This window comes from Balearica regulorum, chromosome 1 (genome assembly GCF_011004875.1).
Source record: "Balearica regulorum gibbericeps isolate bBalReg1 chromosome 1, bBalReg1.pri, whole genome shotgun sequence".
NCBI lineage: Eukaryota > Metazoa > Chordata > Aves > Gruiformes > Gruidae > Balearica > Balearica regulorum.
The window spans coordinates 157862089-157876462 of record NC_046184.1 but is presented as its reverse complement, the minus strand read 5'-3'; the positions used below and the strand labels follow the sequence as shown (position 1 = coordinate 157876462).

Below are 14374 nucleotides of genomic sequence, written 5' to 3'. Positions count from 1 at the left end.
TGTATTTGTCATGCATTTTGCGTCCAGAATAGGGGGGATTTTAAACAATGAAAAAAATTAAGTTTAGCACACTTACTCATAAAGACCTAGATTGGACTTGGTATCAGTTTTCTGTTTTGAGATTTTTAAAATTGAGCCAAAACATGATGTCCATTCATTTGCATTTGAACTGAGGTGAGAGCGCTGTTACAATCACATGCAAACTGTTACTTCCTTAACTTCACACTTAAATGAATGTCCGTGTTTTGGCAGGGATAGAGTTAATTTTCTTCCTAGCAGCTGGTATAGTGCTGTGTTTTGGATTTGGTACGAGTATAATGTTGATAACACACTGATGTTTTTAGTTGTTGCCAAGCAGCCAAGGGCTTTTCAGCTTCTCATATTGCCCTGCCCACGAGAAGGTGGGGGACACCCAAGAAGCTGGGAGGGGGCACAGCCAGGGCAGCTGACCCTGAATGATAAAGGAATATTCCATACCATATGATGTCATGCTCAGTATATAACTGGGGGTTGGCTGGGAGGCATGGTGGCTTGGGAATTAGCTGAGCATTGGCTTTGTGTGATGAGAAATTGTACTGTTCATCACTTGTTTTGTATATTCTTTTATCATTATTATCATTATTACCTTCCTTTTGGGTTAAGATAAAGACAGTTTAATAGGACAGAAGAGTCTTAATTTTTTTCCCCTTTTCAATTCTCCCCCACCCCACTGAGCAGGTGGGAGTGAGCAAAGGGCTGTGTGGTTGTTTTAGCTGCCGGATGGCTTAAACCATGACAGTCATTTAGGCACCCGTTGTGGTGCACGAAGGGTTGAGATAAAGACAGATTTGACCTGAGCACGTTAAGACAAATTTGTTATAAGTGTTCATTTTATTAGTTTAATAGTTGCTGGTCACAATGTTGTATTACTTGTTCGCATGGTTATGTCATGTTAAGTTCTTAGTTGCGTTATGTATTCTCTACAGTGCTGTTTATCACCTCTGGGAGCTGGATGAGAATGTTCCTTTCGCTGCACTGTGTACTGTTTGCTTATGATAAGATTATTGGCCATGACAATGATGTGGTCTGTGTCTTCAGCATTGCTGTCACTTCTGTACCTCGGGCACTATCTCCTGGGAATTATTAATAATTATACTCTCTACCTTTTTTTCTGTGGAGAACCAATCTATGGGGGAGATGGGGGAAACACTCTCACCCTCTCTTTCTCCTTCAGGCTGGTTACAACAGGTCTTGAGAATTTTGAATACCCTTGGGCTGTTCAGAGCAGCATGTTCCTATTGCTAGGTCTGCTGAATGTGTTTCAGGTTGTGTTTGGAGTTAAGTAATTATTTAAAAATATGACCCAGAGCTCTGCCCTGAGGCTGGATAGTTATGAGTGGCAGGGTGTGTGGGGTAGCATGGGCAAATGCCTAGGGTGGTGGGCACTGTTTTAGAACTTTACCCCTGAACGAGTGCAGAACCCTTAGTAGAATATTTGGAAGAACTATGCTGTCACCCTGGCAATTCCAGAGATTCACAGATTGGTAGGGATTGGAAGAGACCTCTGGAGATCATCCAGTCCAAGCCCCCTGGTAGAGCAGGTTGCAGAGGGTTGTATCCAGGTGGGTTTTGAATGTCTCCGGAGAAGGAGACTTCACAACCTCTCTGGGCAGCCTGTTCCAGTGCTTGGTTACCCTCAAAAGTTTTTCCTTGTGTTCAGATGGAACTTCCTGCGTTCCAGTTTGTGCCCATTGCCCCTTGTCCTGTCAATGGGCACCACTGAGAAGAGTCTGGCACCATCCTTATGACATCCACCCTTTTTTATAAATATTGATAAGATCCCCTCTCAGTCTTCTCTGGGGAGCCCAAAACTGGACACAATATTCCAGATGTGGCCTCACCAGGGCAGAGTAGGGGGGGGATAACCTCCCTTGATCTGCTGGCCACACTCTTCTTAATGCACCCCAGGACACCATTGGCCTTCTTGGCCATGAGGGCACATTGCTGGCTCATGGAGAGCTTTTTGTCCACCAGGAGTCCCAGGTCCTTCTCCACAGTGCTGCTTCCCAGCAGGTCAACCTCTAACCTGTACTGGTGCTTGGGGTTCTTCCCTAGATTCAGGACCCTACGCTTGCTCTTATTGAATTTCAAATGGTTCCTCTACACCCAACTCTCTGGTCTATCAAGATCTCCCTGAATGACAGTGCAGCCTTCTGGTGTGTTGGCCACTCCTCCCAGTTTTGTATCATCAGCAGATTTGGGGTGTGTACACTCTGTCTCCTTGTCGAGGTCACTGATGAACATGTTGAATAAGACTGGGCCAAGCACTGACCCTTGGGGCATACCACTAGACAGAGGCCTCCAACTAGACTCTGCACCACTTAGCACAACCCAAATTGTTGCAAAGTGCTGGGGCCTGGCCCGTGGCTACCAAGCTCTGTTCAACACTGTTCAGTACCCTCAAGGGGAAGAAAAGGTCTCTGGCTCTGATGACAAAATGACAGGCACTGTGGCTGAACCAAAAAAACAACCTGTGCCAGTATCAGTCACCATCCCTACACAGAAGAAGAAACACACAAAAAAATCAGTTCACTTAGTAAGGCTTGACGATTAACCAGGACCATCACGAGAAAAGGAAGAGGAGAAGAAACCAGAAATAATCACCCGATCCCTGTCCCTGAGCGAGCTGTGAGGTATGCCAAAAGATTTCAACCGCCATCCAGGTGAGCACATTGTTACCCGGCTGCTCCAGTGCTGGGATAATGGGGTCAGTAGCCTGGAATTAGAGGGTGGGGAGGCCAAGCAGCTGGGGTCCCTGTCTAGGGAAGGGGACATTGACAAGGCAATTGGGAAGAAGACAAAAGCTCTCAGCCTCTGGAGGTGATTCCTGTCGGGCATGCTTAGGCACATGGAAACTAAGGAGGTGATTGGTGACAGCCAACACAGCTTCACTAAGGGCAAATCGTGCCTGACAAATTTGGTGGCCTTCTATGATGGGGTTACAGCTTTGGTGGGTAAGGGAGGGGCAACTGACATAATCTACCTGGACTTGTGCAAGGCATTTGACACTGTCCCGTACGACATCCTTGTCTCTAAATTGGAGAGACATGGATTCGATGGATGGACCACTCGGTGGATAAGGAATTGGCTCAAAGAGGTGTGGTCAATGGCTCAATGTCCAAGTGGAGAACAGTGACAAGTGGCCTTCCTCTGGGGTCGGTACTGGGACCAACACTGTTCAACATCTTTGTCGGCGACACGGACATTGGGATCGAGTGCACCCTCAGCAAGTTTGCCAATGACACCAAGCTGTGTGGTGTGGTCAACACGCTGGAGGGAAGGGATGCCGTCCAGAGGGACCTTGGCAGGCTTGAGAGGTGGGCACGTGTGAACTGCATGAAGTTCAACAAGGCCAAGTGCAAGGTCCTGCACATGGGTCAGCACAATCCCAAGCACAACTACAGGCTGGGCGGAGAATGGATTGAGAGCAACCCTGAGGAGAAGGACTTGGGGGTGTTGGTTGGCAAGAAGCTCAACATGAGCTGACAGTGTGCACTTGCAGCCCAGAAAGCCAACCGTGTCCTGGGCTGCATCAAGAGAGGCGTGACCAGCAGGTCGAGGGAGGTGATCCTGCCCCTCTACTCCGCTCTCATGAGACCCCACCTGGAGTACTGCGTCCAGCTCTGGGGGCCCCAGTACAGGAGAGACATGGAGCTGTTGGAGCGAGTCCAGAGGAGGGCCACAAAGCTGATCAGAGGGCTGGAGCACCTCTCCTATGAGGACAGGCTGAGAGAGTTGGGATTGTTCAGCCTGGAGAAAAGGCGGCTCTGGGGAGATCTAATTGCGGCTTTCCAGTACCTGAAGGGGCCTACAGGAAAGCTGGAGAGGGACTGTTTATCAGGGAGTGTAGCGATAGGACAAGGGGTAATGGGTTTAAGCTTGAAGGAAGGTCGATTTAGATTGGATGTTAGAAAGAAATTCTTTATTGTTAGAGTGGAGAGACACTGGAACAGGTTACCCAGAGAAGCTGTGGATTCCCCCTTCCTGGAAGTGTTTAAGACCAGGTTGGATGAGGCTTTGGGCAACCTGGTCTAGTGGAGGGTGTCCCTGCCCATGGCAGGGGGGTTGGAACTAGATGATCTTTGAGGTCCCTTTCAACCCAAACCATTCTATGATATGATTCTATGAAACAGCTGTCTACCTTGCCCAGTCTCTCAGAGGACCCTTCTGTTGTGGGGTTGCTCAGGGTCAAAGAGCAGCAGGTGCCAATCGCTACCACAACTGTGCACTGGTGGCAATATCACTCCAGCCGAGACTCCTTGCTTCCCATCTATAAGCTGATTCATCAACTGGCGAGTCAGGGAGTGATCAGCAGAACCCGCCCACCCTTTAACAGTCCCACATGGCCAGTGTGGAAGTCCAGTGCAGAGTGGAGGCTTGACGGTAGACTATTGTGGCCTGAATGAAGTCGTGCGACTGCTGGACGTGCTGGAACTTCAAGACGAACTGGAGTCAAAGGCAGCCAAGTGCTATGCCACAACTGATATTGTGAATGCATTTTTCTTGATCCCTTTGGCAGTGGAGTGCAGGCCACAGTTTGTTTTCACTTGAAGGGGTGTTGAGTACACCTGGAATCGACTGCCCCAGGGGTGGAAACACAGCCCCACCATTTGCCATGAGCTGATCCAGACTGCACTGGAACAGAGTGGAGCTCCAGAGCCAGTCACCGGTACATTGATGACATCATTGTGTCATCAGAAGAAGAAGTTTCTGAGAAAGAGAAGAAAGTAGTTCAAATCCTCCTGAAAGATGGTTTTGCCATAAAATGAAGTAAGGTCAAGGGACCCGCCCAGGAGATCCAGTTTTTAGGAATTAAATGGCAAGATGGGCATTGTCAGATCCCAATGGATGTGATCAACAAAATGATAGCTATGTCTCCACTAACTAACAAAAGGAAACACAGGCTTTCTTAGGTGTTGTGGGTTTCTGGAGAATGCATATGCCAAATTATAGTCTGATTGTAAGCCCTCTTTATCAAGTGATTCAGAAGAAGAAGGATTTCAAATGAGGCCCCGAGCAACAACAAGCATTTGAACAAATTAAACAAGAAATTGTCCATGCAGTAGCCTTTGGGCCAGTCCAGACACAACCAGAAGTAAAAAATGTGCTCTACACCACAGACCATGAGCATGGACTGTGACAGATACATCAGCTACAAGCTCCGGATGCAGCATATAACAATCCAACATCACACACCCCCTCCCCTGCCCTGAGAGGCTGTTAGGACAGATGGAGCCTGAAGTGATAGACTAAAGGAACTTAAGGGACATTTTGTCGACATCTATGAACATCTTACAGACATTTCACAGGGGTGGTCTATTGACTAAGGGAATGATGTCTGTGTGCATATATCAAAAACAGGAAAAGTGGTGGTGATTAATTGCAATGTATTGGAAAGTGTGGGACCTGGGCATGACATGGATGGTATAGAATAAGGGGTGGATACTGTCCATGTTTCAGCAGGGATAGATTTCATTTTCTTCCTAGCAGCTGGTATAGTGCTGTGTTTTGGATTTGGTATGAGTATAATGTTGATAACACACTGCTGTTTTTAGTTGTTGCCAAGCAGCCAAGGGCTTTTCAGCTTCTCATATTGCCCTGCCCACGAGAAGGTGGGGGACACCCAAGAAGCTGGGAGGGGACACAGCCAGGGCAGCTGACCCAAACTGGCCAAAGTGATATTTATAGAACCATAGAGTCATAGAACCATAGAATGGTTTGGGTTGGAAGAGACCTCAAAGATCATCTAGTTCCAACCCCCCTGCCACGGGCAGGAGCACCTTCCACTAGACTGTGTTGCCCAAAGCCTCATCCAACCTGGCCTTGAATACTTCCAGGGAGGGGACATCCACAGCTTCTCTGGGCAACCTGTTCCAGTGCCTCACCACCCTCACAGTGAAGAATTTCTTCCTAATATCTAATCTAAATCTACCCTCTTTCAGCTTAAGGCCATTGTCCCTTGTCCTGTCACTCCATGCCCTTGTAAACAGTCCCCCTCCAGCTTTCCTGTAGGCCCCTTCAGGTACTGGAAGGCTGCTATAAGGTCTCCCCAGAGCTTTCTCTTCTCCACGCTGAACAAGCACAACTTTCTCAGCCTGTCTTCATATGGGAAGTGCTCCAGCACCCTGATCATCTTTGTGGCCCTCTCTGGACCATAGGATGTCATCCTTGGTATATAACTGGGGGATGGCCAAGAGGCGATGTGGCTCAGGAACTAGCTGAGCAGCAGCTTTGGGTGGTGAGAAATTGTGCTGTGCATCACTTGTTTTGTATATTCTGTTATTGTTGTTGTTGTTGTTGTTAGTATTATTATTATGTTCCTTTTCTGTCCTATTGAACTGCCTTTGTCTCGATCCATGAGTTTTACTTTTTTTTTTCCCCCCTTTTTGATTCTCTTCCTCATCCCACTGGGCAGAGGGAGTGAACAAAGGGCTGTTTGGTTGTTTTAGCTGCTGGCCAGGTTAAACCACGACAATGAAATTTTGAAAACTACTTGGATTTTTTCTAGGTGTTGTGAGAAGAAAAAGTAGTTATATTAGTTTTGTTTTCCTCATTCCCTTCACTAAGCCTTTCTTGAAAGTTTTGTGCTCAAAGTAATGTTGCTTATTGAGCCACTTGCGAGACAATGTAAGCCCTCATAAAATCTGATGGAAATGTTACAGTACAGTAAGTCCTTATATAATCTGATGTGCAGTAATTGTTTATGTCCTGAATGTAGAACTTATGCTTCTAGATTTGGAGTTACATGGCCATGTCCAAAGACAGAATTTGTTTGCAAAAATGATGTTCAAAGATACACACTGGTTGCAGCACTCATGTCAGATTAATCTGTGAGAGAAACAATGTGCTAGGCTCAGATTTCCTTCCCACCTCAACTGTCTTTTTGAATGATTGTAGAATTTATTTATAGCTCCAATGGATTAAAACAGAAAAGCACTGAATGCTGCCAGTTGTACTTACATGGGTTCTTACATTACATTTTAGTCCTCCTTGCTGCTTTTGTCTTCTCATTTAATATTTCTACTTCATTTCTCATTGTTTCATTGTTCAAAAGTCCAAGTCCATACAATTAAGTTTCATATAAAGCGTTAGCCTCCTCTGGAAAGATGAAGGGCTGAGGTGAACTGGGTAGGATTTGGTCCTTACAGTTGCAGAGAGTCTAATACTTCATGTACAGTGTTTACTGGGCAAAAACTATCCATTTTGATATTACTTTTGTGAAAGCTTATCATAATTTAAGCAAATTCTCAGCCTGAACAGCTGGTTTACAGCAGTGTTTTCTAAATCACTCATTAGTATTACTGAATTTTGCTTTAAAAGTATAGATCAGGTCTTGGTGATTTGTTTGATAGTTTCTAAATGTAGAAGAGCTCCTATTAATTTCTTTTACCAAGTATGGTGAAGTACAGAGACCTTCAGTTCTTCCAGGGCTTGTTTAGTATTCTTGTACAATAATTTGATATGTTTTAATGACACCTAGAAACCCCAGTTGAGGTTGAAATCTAATTTTGCTGAAAACCAGGTAAAGGAAGAGAGTTCCTGTCCTGAATTGATTACAGTCTAAATAAGAGCATTCTTAAAGATACCTGTATTTGTTCTCATGGCAGTAAGCAGTTGCGATATGTTGAGCCAATGTACATCTTGTACATACAAAAGAGGAGTGGTATGTGTATATTTATGCATGTTGATGGCTGTCTCATGGGGTAAAGTGGGCTAGGATTTGGAGGGTTGTGCACCTTGTTACAGTTCCGTCTTCCAACGTGAGCACACATTTATACACCCCTGCCCCTCAGTAAATTGCCCTCTGTAGTTGGAAGACCCCTTTGACTCTGAAGAATGACTTTTTTGCTCTTTGGTTACTTTTTAGTAACAGTGAGTGATTACTAACACTGTGCCACTATCTTATTTTTGTAATAAGTACTCCAAAGTTGGTTAGTTTATTGGTTGAAGCTCCCTTGACGGGGTGCCTCATGCTGTTATGAAATCTGCTCCCTTACGTAAGGGCCGCCGTGCGTGATGCCCACTTCATGTTCGTGCTGCAGCTGTCGGGATTTATTACTGCTTCTGGTGTGGGGATGTTGGCAACGCGCGACACACGCTTGAGAGCGCACTCCTGCCTGGGACAGCCTGGCAGGGGAACAACCGGGCAGACAAGGACCGTCCTGTTTGAGCACCGTCTTTGGAAAGCTGCAAGAGATTCAGGTAACGTGGACTGAAACACCGTGGATGCCAGTGGTATTTCACTTCTCTGTGTCTTATGCTCTAAATTCCTCTGTATCATTTACTTTAAGCAGTGTAACTCAGCAACTGAGCTGTTCTGCACTGTTTAGTTGCTTGTGGTACTCCTGAATTTGTATGTTAAAGTCAGACAGGTTGTTGTGTAGTTCAGTGTACCTCAAAGGATATTTTTAGAAGGAAAAGAAAAAAAAAGTAGAGGACCACGAACTGCAAAGGTTTTGCCTTTTAGGGTCATTTATAGTGCAAGATTTCTTGTCCTTCAGAATGCAAAGTGTCTGATTATTAACCTGTTATTTTTATCTTCTAATGGGAAGAAAATCTGTCTTTTTTATACTTATGAGGTAGATGACAAGCTGATGGATGTGGATAACATTTACTTCTTAATGCTTAATGTCCCAATAGTTTCTAACGCTACTTGTTACTCTGAAGATGCATACAAAGACTTTGAATCCCGTTGAATCTCTTTTCTGTTCCCCAGACTTTGAATCCCGTTGAATCTCTTTTCTGTTCCCCATGTAATGATGTTACTATTGCTAAGTTCACAGACAGACATAAATAGCAATATTTTTGTTCTATGTGTTATGGTAATGTGTCAAAGCCCCCTAAGTTATTTTTCACCTTCAAATAGGTCACTGTGGTAGTAAAGTTAAACATTAAACCTATGTGTCTCGTAGGGTGAAGTCAAGAGAGTATGGTTCTTCCTCTCTAACAAGACAGGGCTGTTCTATACTGTCCTCTTTCGTCTGAAGTTTTGAGCGGAAAACCTGCCTAAGGCTTTGCGCTGTGAGGAAGTTTTCTTGATATTGAGCGTATGTTTGTATTTTGATTGCTTTTTTTTTTTTTTTACTAGATATACTCCTTCACCCATTGCCTTATTTAATTGTATCCCTATTGTGTAGACATCTGTAGATTATTAACTGTGTGCTGCCTGTAACCATTCCTGCAAAAATCAGTCAAATTTCCATATAACTGTCCAAGAGCTTTAAAAATTATCAGAGCACTGATTTATTTTTTCTTTTCTGTGAACTCAGTGTTTTTCTGATTGTAAAATATCAAGAATTGGAGACTATTGGTTGTCTGTCTGCTTTTCTGCAGACAGCTGAAAATTGTATTGTCCTCTGCCACACTTTTCCTATTACTTTTTTCTCCTGAGTCTGCATGTTCTGTGTCTGATTATATAGGCACATGCACATTCTGTTCTGCATGTTGTCTATAGATCCTGCTTTCTACTTACTCTCATGTGCAACTTGTACTAATAGGTTGTTTCCTTCCCTTCCAAGCCAATTAATTCAAACAAGATTAGATCCTTTTGGTGCAATTTTTCTTCACTTTCAGACATTTGTTGCTACCTTTCATTTCAATTGTTTATAAGCCTACCAACCCTGATTTGAATTGATTCTAATTTTAAAATTTCATAAGATTGTTTCAAACCTTTATCAAAGTTTTTTTTCTTTTTTTTTTTTTTTTAAATCTACTTGTTTTTTCCCCTCTTTGAGAGAACAGTTAAAGTAGTTTTCTGCTTCTGGTTCTTTTATGCTTTGAATGTTGATATTTGTGTGTCCACATGTCTTTATTATCAATAGAAGTAAATTATAGCATAATACATGTAAAAATAATTTTTTTGTGAAGTGTTATGTGGGGGAAAAGAAATAAAGCCATTTTATTCAAGCAGGCTTGTTTTTCCCAGGTTTTGTGGCATAGTATGGATTTGACATCATCACAACATAGTCATCTGCAAAATGAACTGATTAAAGAATTGGAAAGACAAGAAGGTAAAATGTTTCTTATTTCACTGTATTTTCTTGCTGCACTTAGGAATATTGTTATGTATAAGGAACAAGGTGTCTTGCTGACAATGAGCTATCTTCTCATTCACATTTCTGAAGAATTGTGTTTATGGCACTTGTACAGAAAATACAACAGATAGCGCTGTTGTAGTATTCTAGCTATGCAGTATCTGCTATGCTGGCATACTCCGGCCTCGGCAGGTTCCTACCAGTGCCTGGCATTTCGCCTGAGGCTGGTTCCAGGGAATGAAGTCGTGACTACAATCTAGCTAATCAGGAGAGGTTTGTTTGCGGGGTGTCAATTAGGGAAAATTGGTTATTACAAGCTTGGTTTCTGTCTAGACAGCCTCAAATCTAATCTTCAAATACCTTCAGGGGCTGCTGGCAGCTTTTTCTCTTCAGCAAGCTCATGGCTGCACATCTTTCAAGATCGTAAAGCATCATGAGTAATCTCCCTTTTAGGGGTCACCAGGGGGATACATGGTTTTAGGGCAAGTGCGTGTGTTGTTTTGGGATGGGGGTCTAGATACGTTCTACAGCTGAATGCAAAAGAATGAGGGGTTTTTTTAAATTATTTTATTTTTCATTATATCTTTGTTTAAAATCTCATTTGAGTCTTGGTCCATGCAGAGCCAGGCTTTTGGGCTTCTGTTTTTTTGAGAGACCTCAGCGTCCAGGTTTGCTTTGCTGCCTGTTCAGCAAGGCCAGGTGGAGTTTTGGGCATGACTTCAATACTTAAAAGGAATTATTTGCTTACTGAAACTAATATTTGTTACTTTGCTTTTGAATACTTCTTTTAAAGTACTCCAAATTGACGACCTTCTCTGGAAAGCTGTAATTGCACAAGAAGATGGCTTATAGGGATTGGTATAGATTGCTGTTGCACAAAGCATTGTTCAAGTGCCTTAATCTGGAGATTTTCTTTAATGCAATTCCTTTTGTAATTCTAACTTGAACAAAGAGCTCAAGTTGATCCTATGCAATGAAGTATGATTATTGAGGGAAAAAATATCTAGAAGTATAAATATTAAAGATAGAATTACCAAAGACTGAAATACTGATGACTGTCATTAGTGAGGGCTGTAGGTAAATTTGCACAGGCATTTCTATGCTTCTGCAAGCTTGGTGCTCTAATATGATACTCTCTTCAGGCAAGATTAAAGGCAGGGAGGAGTGAGTCTGCATGCAACTTTTTTAGCTTTGGATTATGAAAATAAATTGAGTTGTTGGGCATTAGGTCAATGTATGCAAAATTAGTCAGTAGGGAAGAATCTTTAGATCAAATGCAGAAATATATTCCACTTAGCTAAGAGAATAACTGTGTTGATAGCAATAGCAGGTGGTTCTCTATCATGTCTAGAAACACTAGTTTAAGAGGATGAGGAGAGATGAATGGAAAATGGGATATCTCTACAGTCTCATCTGACACCAGGCTTTGGCATTTTAAATTCCATGCCAGGTTCTGGAGGTGAATGGTGCTGAACCTGCTGCACGAAGACTTACCTGCTTGGTCACCCTGAGCCTGTGACTTCCTTGTTCTCATCCTTTTCCTCTACCACCTTTCCCATTCCCATTTCATTAACTTCACCTACCCAGTCTCAATCCCTGTTTCTCGGGGTTCTTATTCTAGTTCAGTTTCTCTGCAAGGTCCAGTCTGAGCTCTTTATATTTGGTGCCTTCCCCTTTCCTTTTTAATTGGCTTGGCACAAGTTCTCCAGGTTAAAACTCCTGTTGTTCATGATTCCCATTACTACTGGTCTCAGCTTACAGGTAGGTCTGTACCCAGTCTGATCTTTTCTCTTGTGTCTTTGTCCAATCATTTCTCCATCACACTTGCATCATTAGATATCTCTTTTCCTTCTTGTCTGTGCTGGTTTTGGCTGGGATAGAGTTAATTTTGCTCATAGCAGCTAGTACAGGGCTATGGTTTGGATTTGTGCTGAAAACAGTGTTGATAACACAGGGATGTTTTCGTTACTGCGGAGCAGTGCTTACACAGAGCCAAGGCCTTTTCTGCTCCTCACACCACCCCACCAGCGAGGAGGCTGGGGGTGCACAAGGGGTTGGGAGGGGACACAGCCAGGACAGCTGACCCCAACTGACCAAAGGGGTATCCCATACCATATGGCATCGTGCTCAGCACATGAAGTTGGGGGGAAGAAGAAGGATGGGGGCAGCGTTTGGAGTGATAGCGTTTGTCTTCCCAAGTAACCATTAGACGTGATGGAGCCCTGCTTTCCTGGAGATGGCTGAACCCCTGCCTGCCCATGGGAAGTGGTGAATGAATTCCTTGTTTTGCTTTGCTTGTGCACGTGGCTTTTGCTTTCCCTATTAAACTGCCTTTGTCTCAACCCATGAGTTTTCTCACTTTTACCCTTCCAATTCTCTCCCCCATCCCACCGGGGAGAAGTGAGTGAGTGACTGGCTGTGTGGGGCTTAGTTCCTGGCTGGAGTTAAATCTGAACACTTTCATGATTTCTCTTGATCCTTAGCTTTAACTCTCATTGGCTAAACTTTTCTGAGATCAGATTCTACCACTCCAATCTTCATTTCTTGGGATACTAAATTACTTTACTACAGTTGCATTGTTTAAATTGACGCCAGAATAATATTATCTCTGAGACAAAAGGAGGAGAGCAAATTTGCAACACATACTTGTCCTTGACACTCCATCGTCTCACTTCACTTGGCCAGTGCTCAGTTTTTAATCCATAAATATCTGAGAAAATGCTGACCTGGTAACCTTCACATATCTCCCAGCATTTTAGAAGGGACACACTCCTTCTACTCACTGTGTTCGACAGATGTCCTAATTGATGGTGATTCCTGCCATCATTTCAAGTCTCTGAGTGGAGTCCAGAAAGGTGCCTTAAATGGGACATAGTTGGAATGGAGGCAAGTGAGAAGCAGCCTAACTCTGTAACTTAGAAGTTAAGATACTCAGCTGGGCAGAGGGAGTGACTTAGTGTCTCATTCCTATTTCCTGGGTAACTTCTAAAGACACCTCTTACTCTTCTCACTCCCTTCCCCACTGACACTCTTCCACTGACTTCAAAGATCTATAAAATGTGAAAAACATCCTGGGACCAGAGCATGGAACCCAAGTCTGCCTCTTCGCAACTGAGGCTCAATTCCTAGCTGGGCTTTTCCTTGCTTGTTGTCCTTCTAATGTGATTCTTGCAATCCTGCTTTCCTGACGGCCCGGTCTGGTGGTGATGGAGGGGAGGGGAAGCACGTGGTTCTGTAGGGCAGCTGGAACACACCCCTTGGGTGAACAAGTTGTGAATTTGAAGCCTTCTGAGGAAGGTCCAGCACCCAGTTCCTCCATTTTCTGAGTGCTTAAATTGCTCAACCATTCTTTATATACTGGATTTTGCAATTAACAGTGCTGGTTAAAGAATGAGCCTATTTATACTATATATAAATGACACTTTTGCTATATCTTCCCACCACCTGCCTCCCCTTCTTTCATCTTCCTCTTTTTTGTCTCTTAGCTTTGAATTATCCTTTTATCTTAAAAAAAAAAAAAAGACATCCTAACAACCTCTTCCATTATTGCTTATCTCAAAAGCATTAAAAAACCCTGCAAACTCATGGAAGTCACACCATTAGTTACCTTTTTTTTTTTTCCCCTGCACTGCAGGATTGACCTGAAATATAAGAACTCAGATTCTACTCCTCTTAGACAACAAACTATCTCCAAACCAAACCAACCAAACAAAAAAAAGACTTGAGTATTTACCCAATTAAGGAGTGAGTAGAGCTAAACTGCACCTTCACAACAAATGAGAACAGTCTAAAAATACCTCTTCTCTGACTTTACCTCTTGGCTATCATGAAGTAAGTTATCTATGAGCTCTTTTGTTCGAAAGTGACAGCATTCGAATACTATAATAAACATCAGATTTACTAATTTGAATTCGCATTTCTCTGTTCCTTTTCTCTCCCTACAAGAAGTAGACCCATTTTTGCTGAAGACATTACTAAACTCAAGTGAAAACTTCATGTGTATGGATAGAACAAAAGTTGGAGGCAACACTCAAATAAGCAAAGCTTGTGTTAACTCTGTAGAGAAGTCTGTAACATATTTTTCCCTCTCAGCCATGTGCCTCTCTCCTGTTTTCACATCTTTATCCTTTGCAGTAGCTGTATTTTAACAATAAAGTAGATATTTCTCAACTGCCACATGAGAAAGGTGGTGTGTTTGCATGGATTCATGTTGTTAGGTTACTTTCAGTTCTTTCCTCAAAGAAATATTTTAGAAGTCCAGGATTATTGGTAGAGGAAAATTGGCAGGCATTTTGTTGAGT

General features: G+C 43.2%; 1 protein-coding gene across 1 annotated transcript in view; it reads left to right on the top strand.

Moving 5' to 3' along the window:
* Nucleotides 1–3153: 3153 nt before the first annotated feature.
* Nucleotides 3154–14374, top strand: part of LOC104631388 (protein-lysine methyltransferase METTL21E) — a 40458-nt gene continuing 29237 nt past the window's right edge. Inside the window, exons 1-3 of the mRNA XM_075763888.1 lie at nucleotides 3154–3269; nucleotides 8166–8241; nucleotides 9965–10049. Of these exons, the coding sequence (XP_075620003.1) occupies nucleotides 3154–3269; nucleotides 8166–8241; nucleotides 9965–10049 (277 nt within the window). The remainder of the gene's footprint in view (nucleotides 3270–8165; nucleotides 8242–9964; nucleotides 10050–14374) is intronic.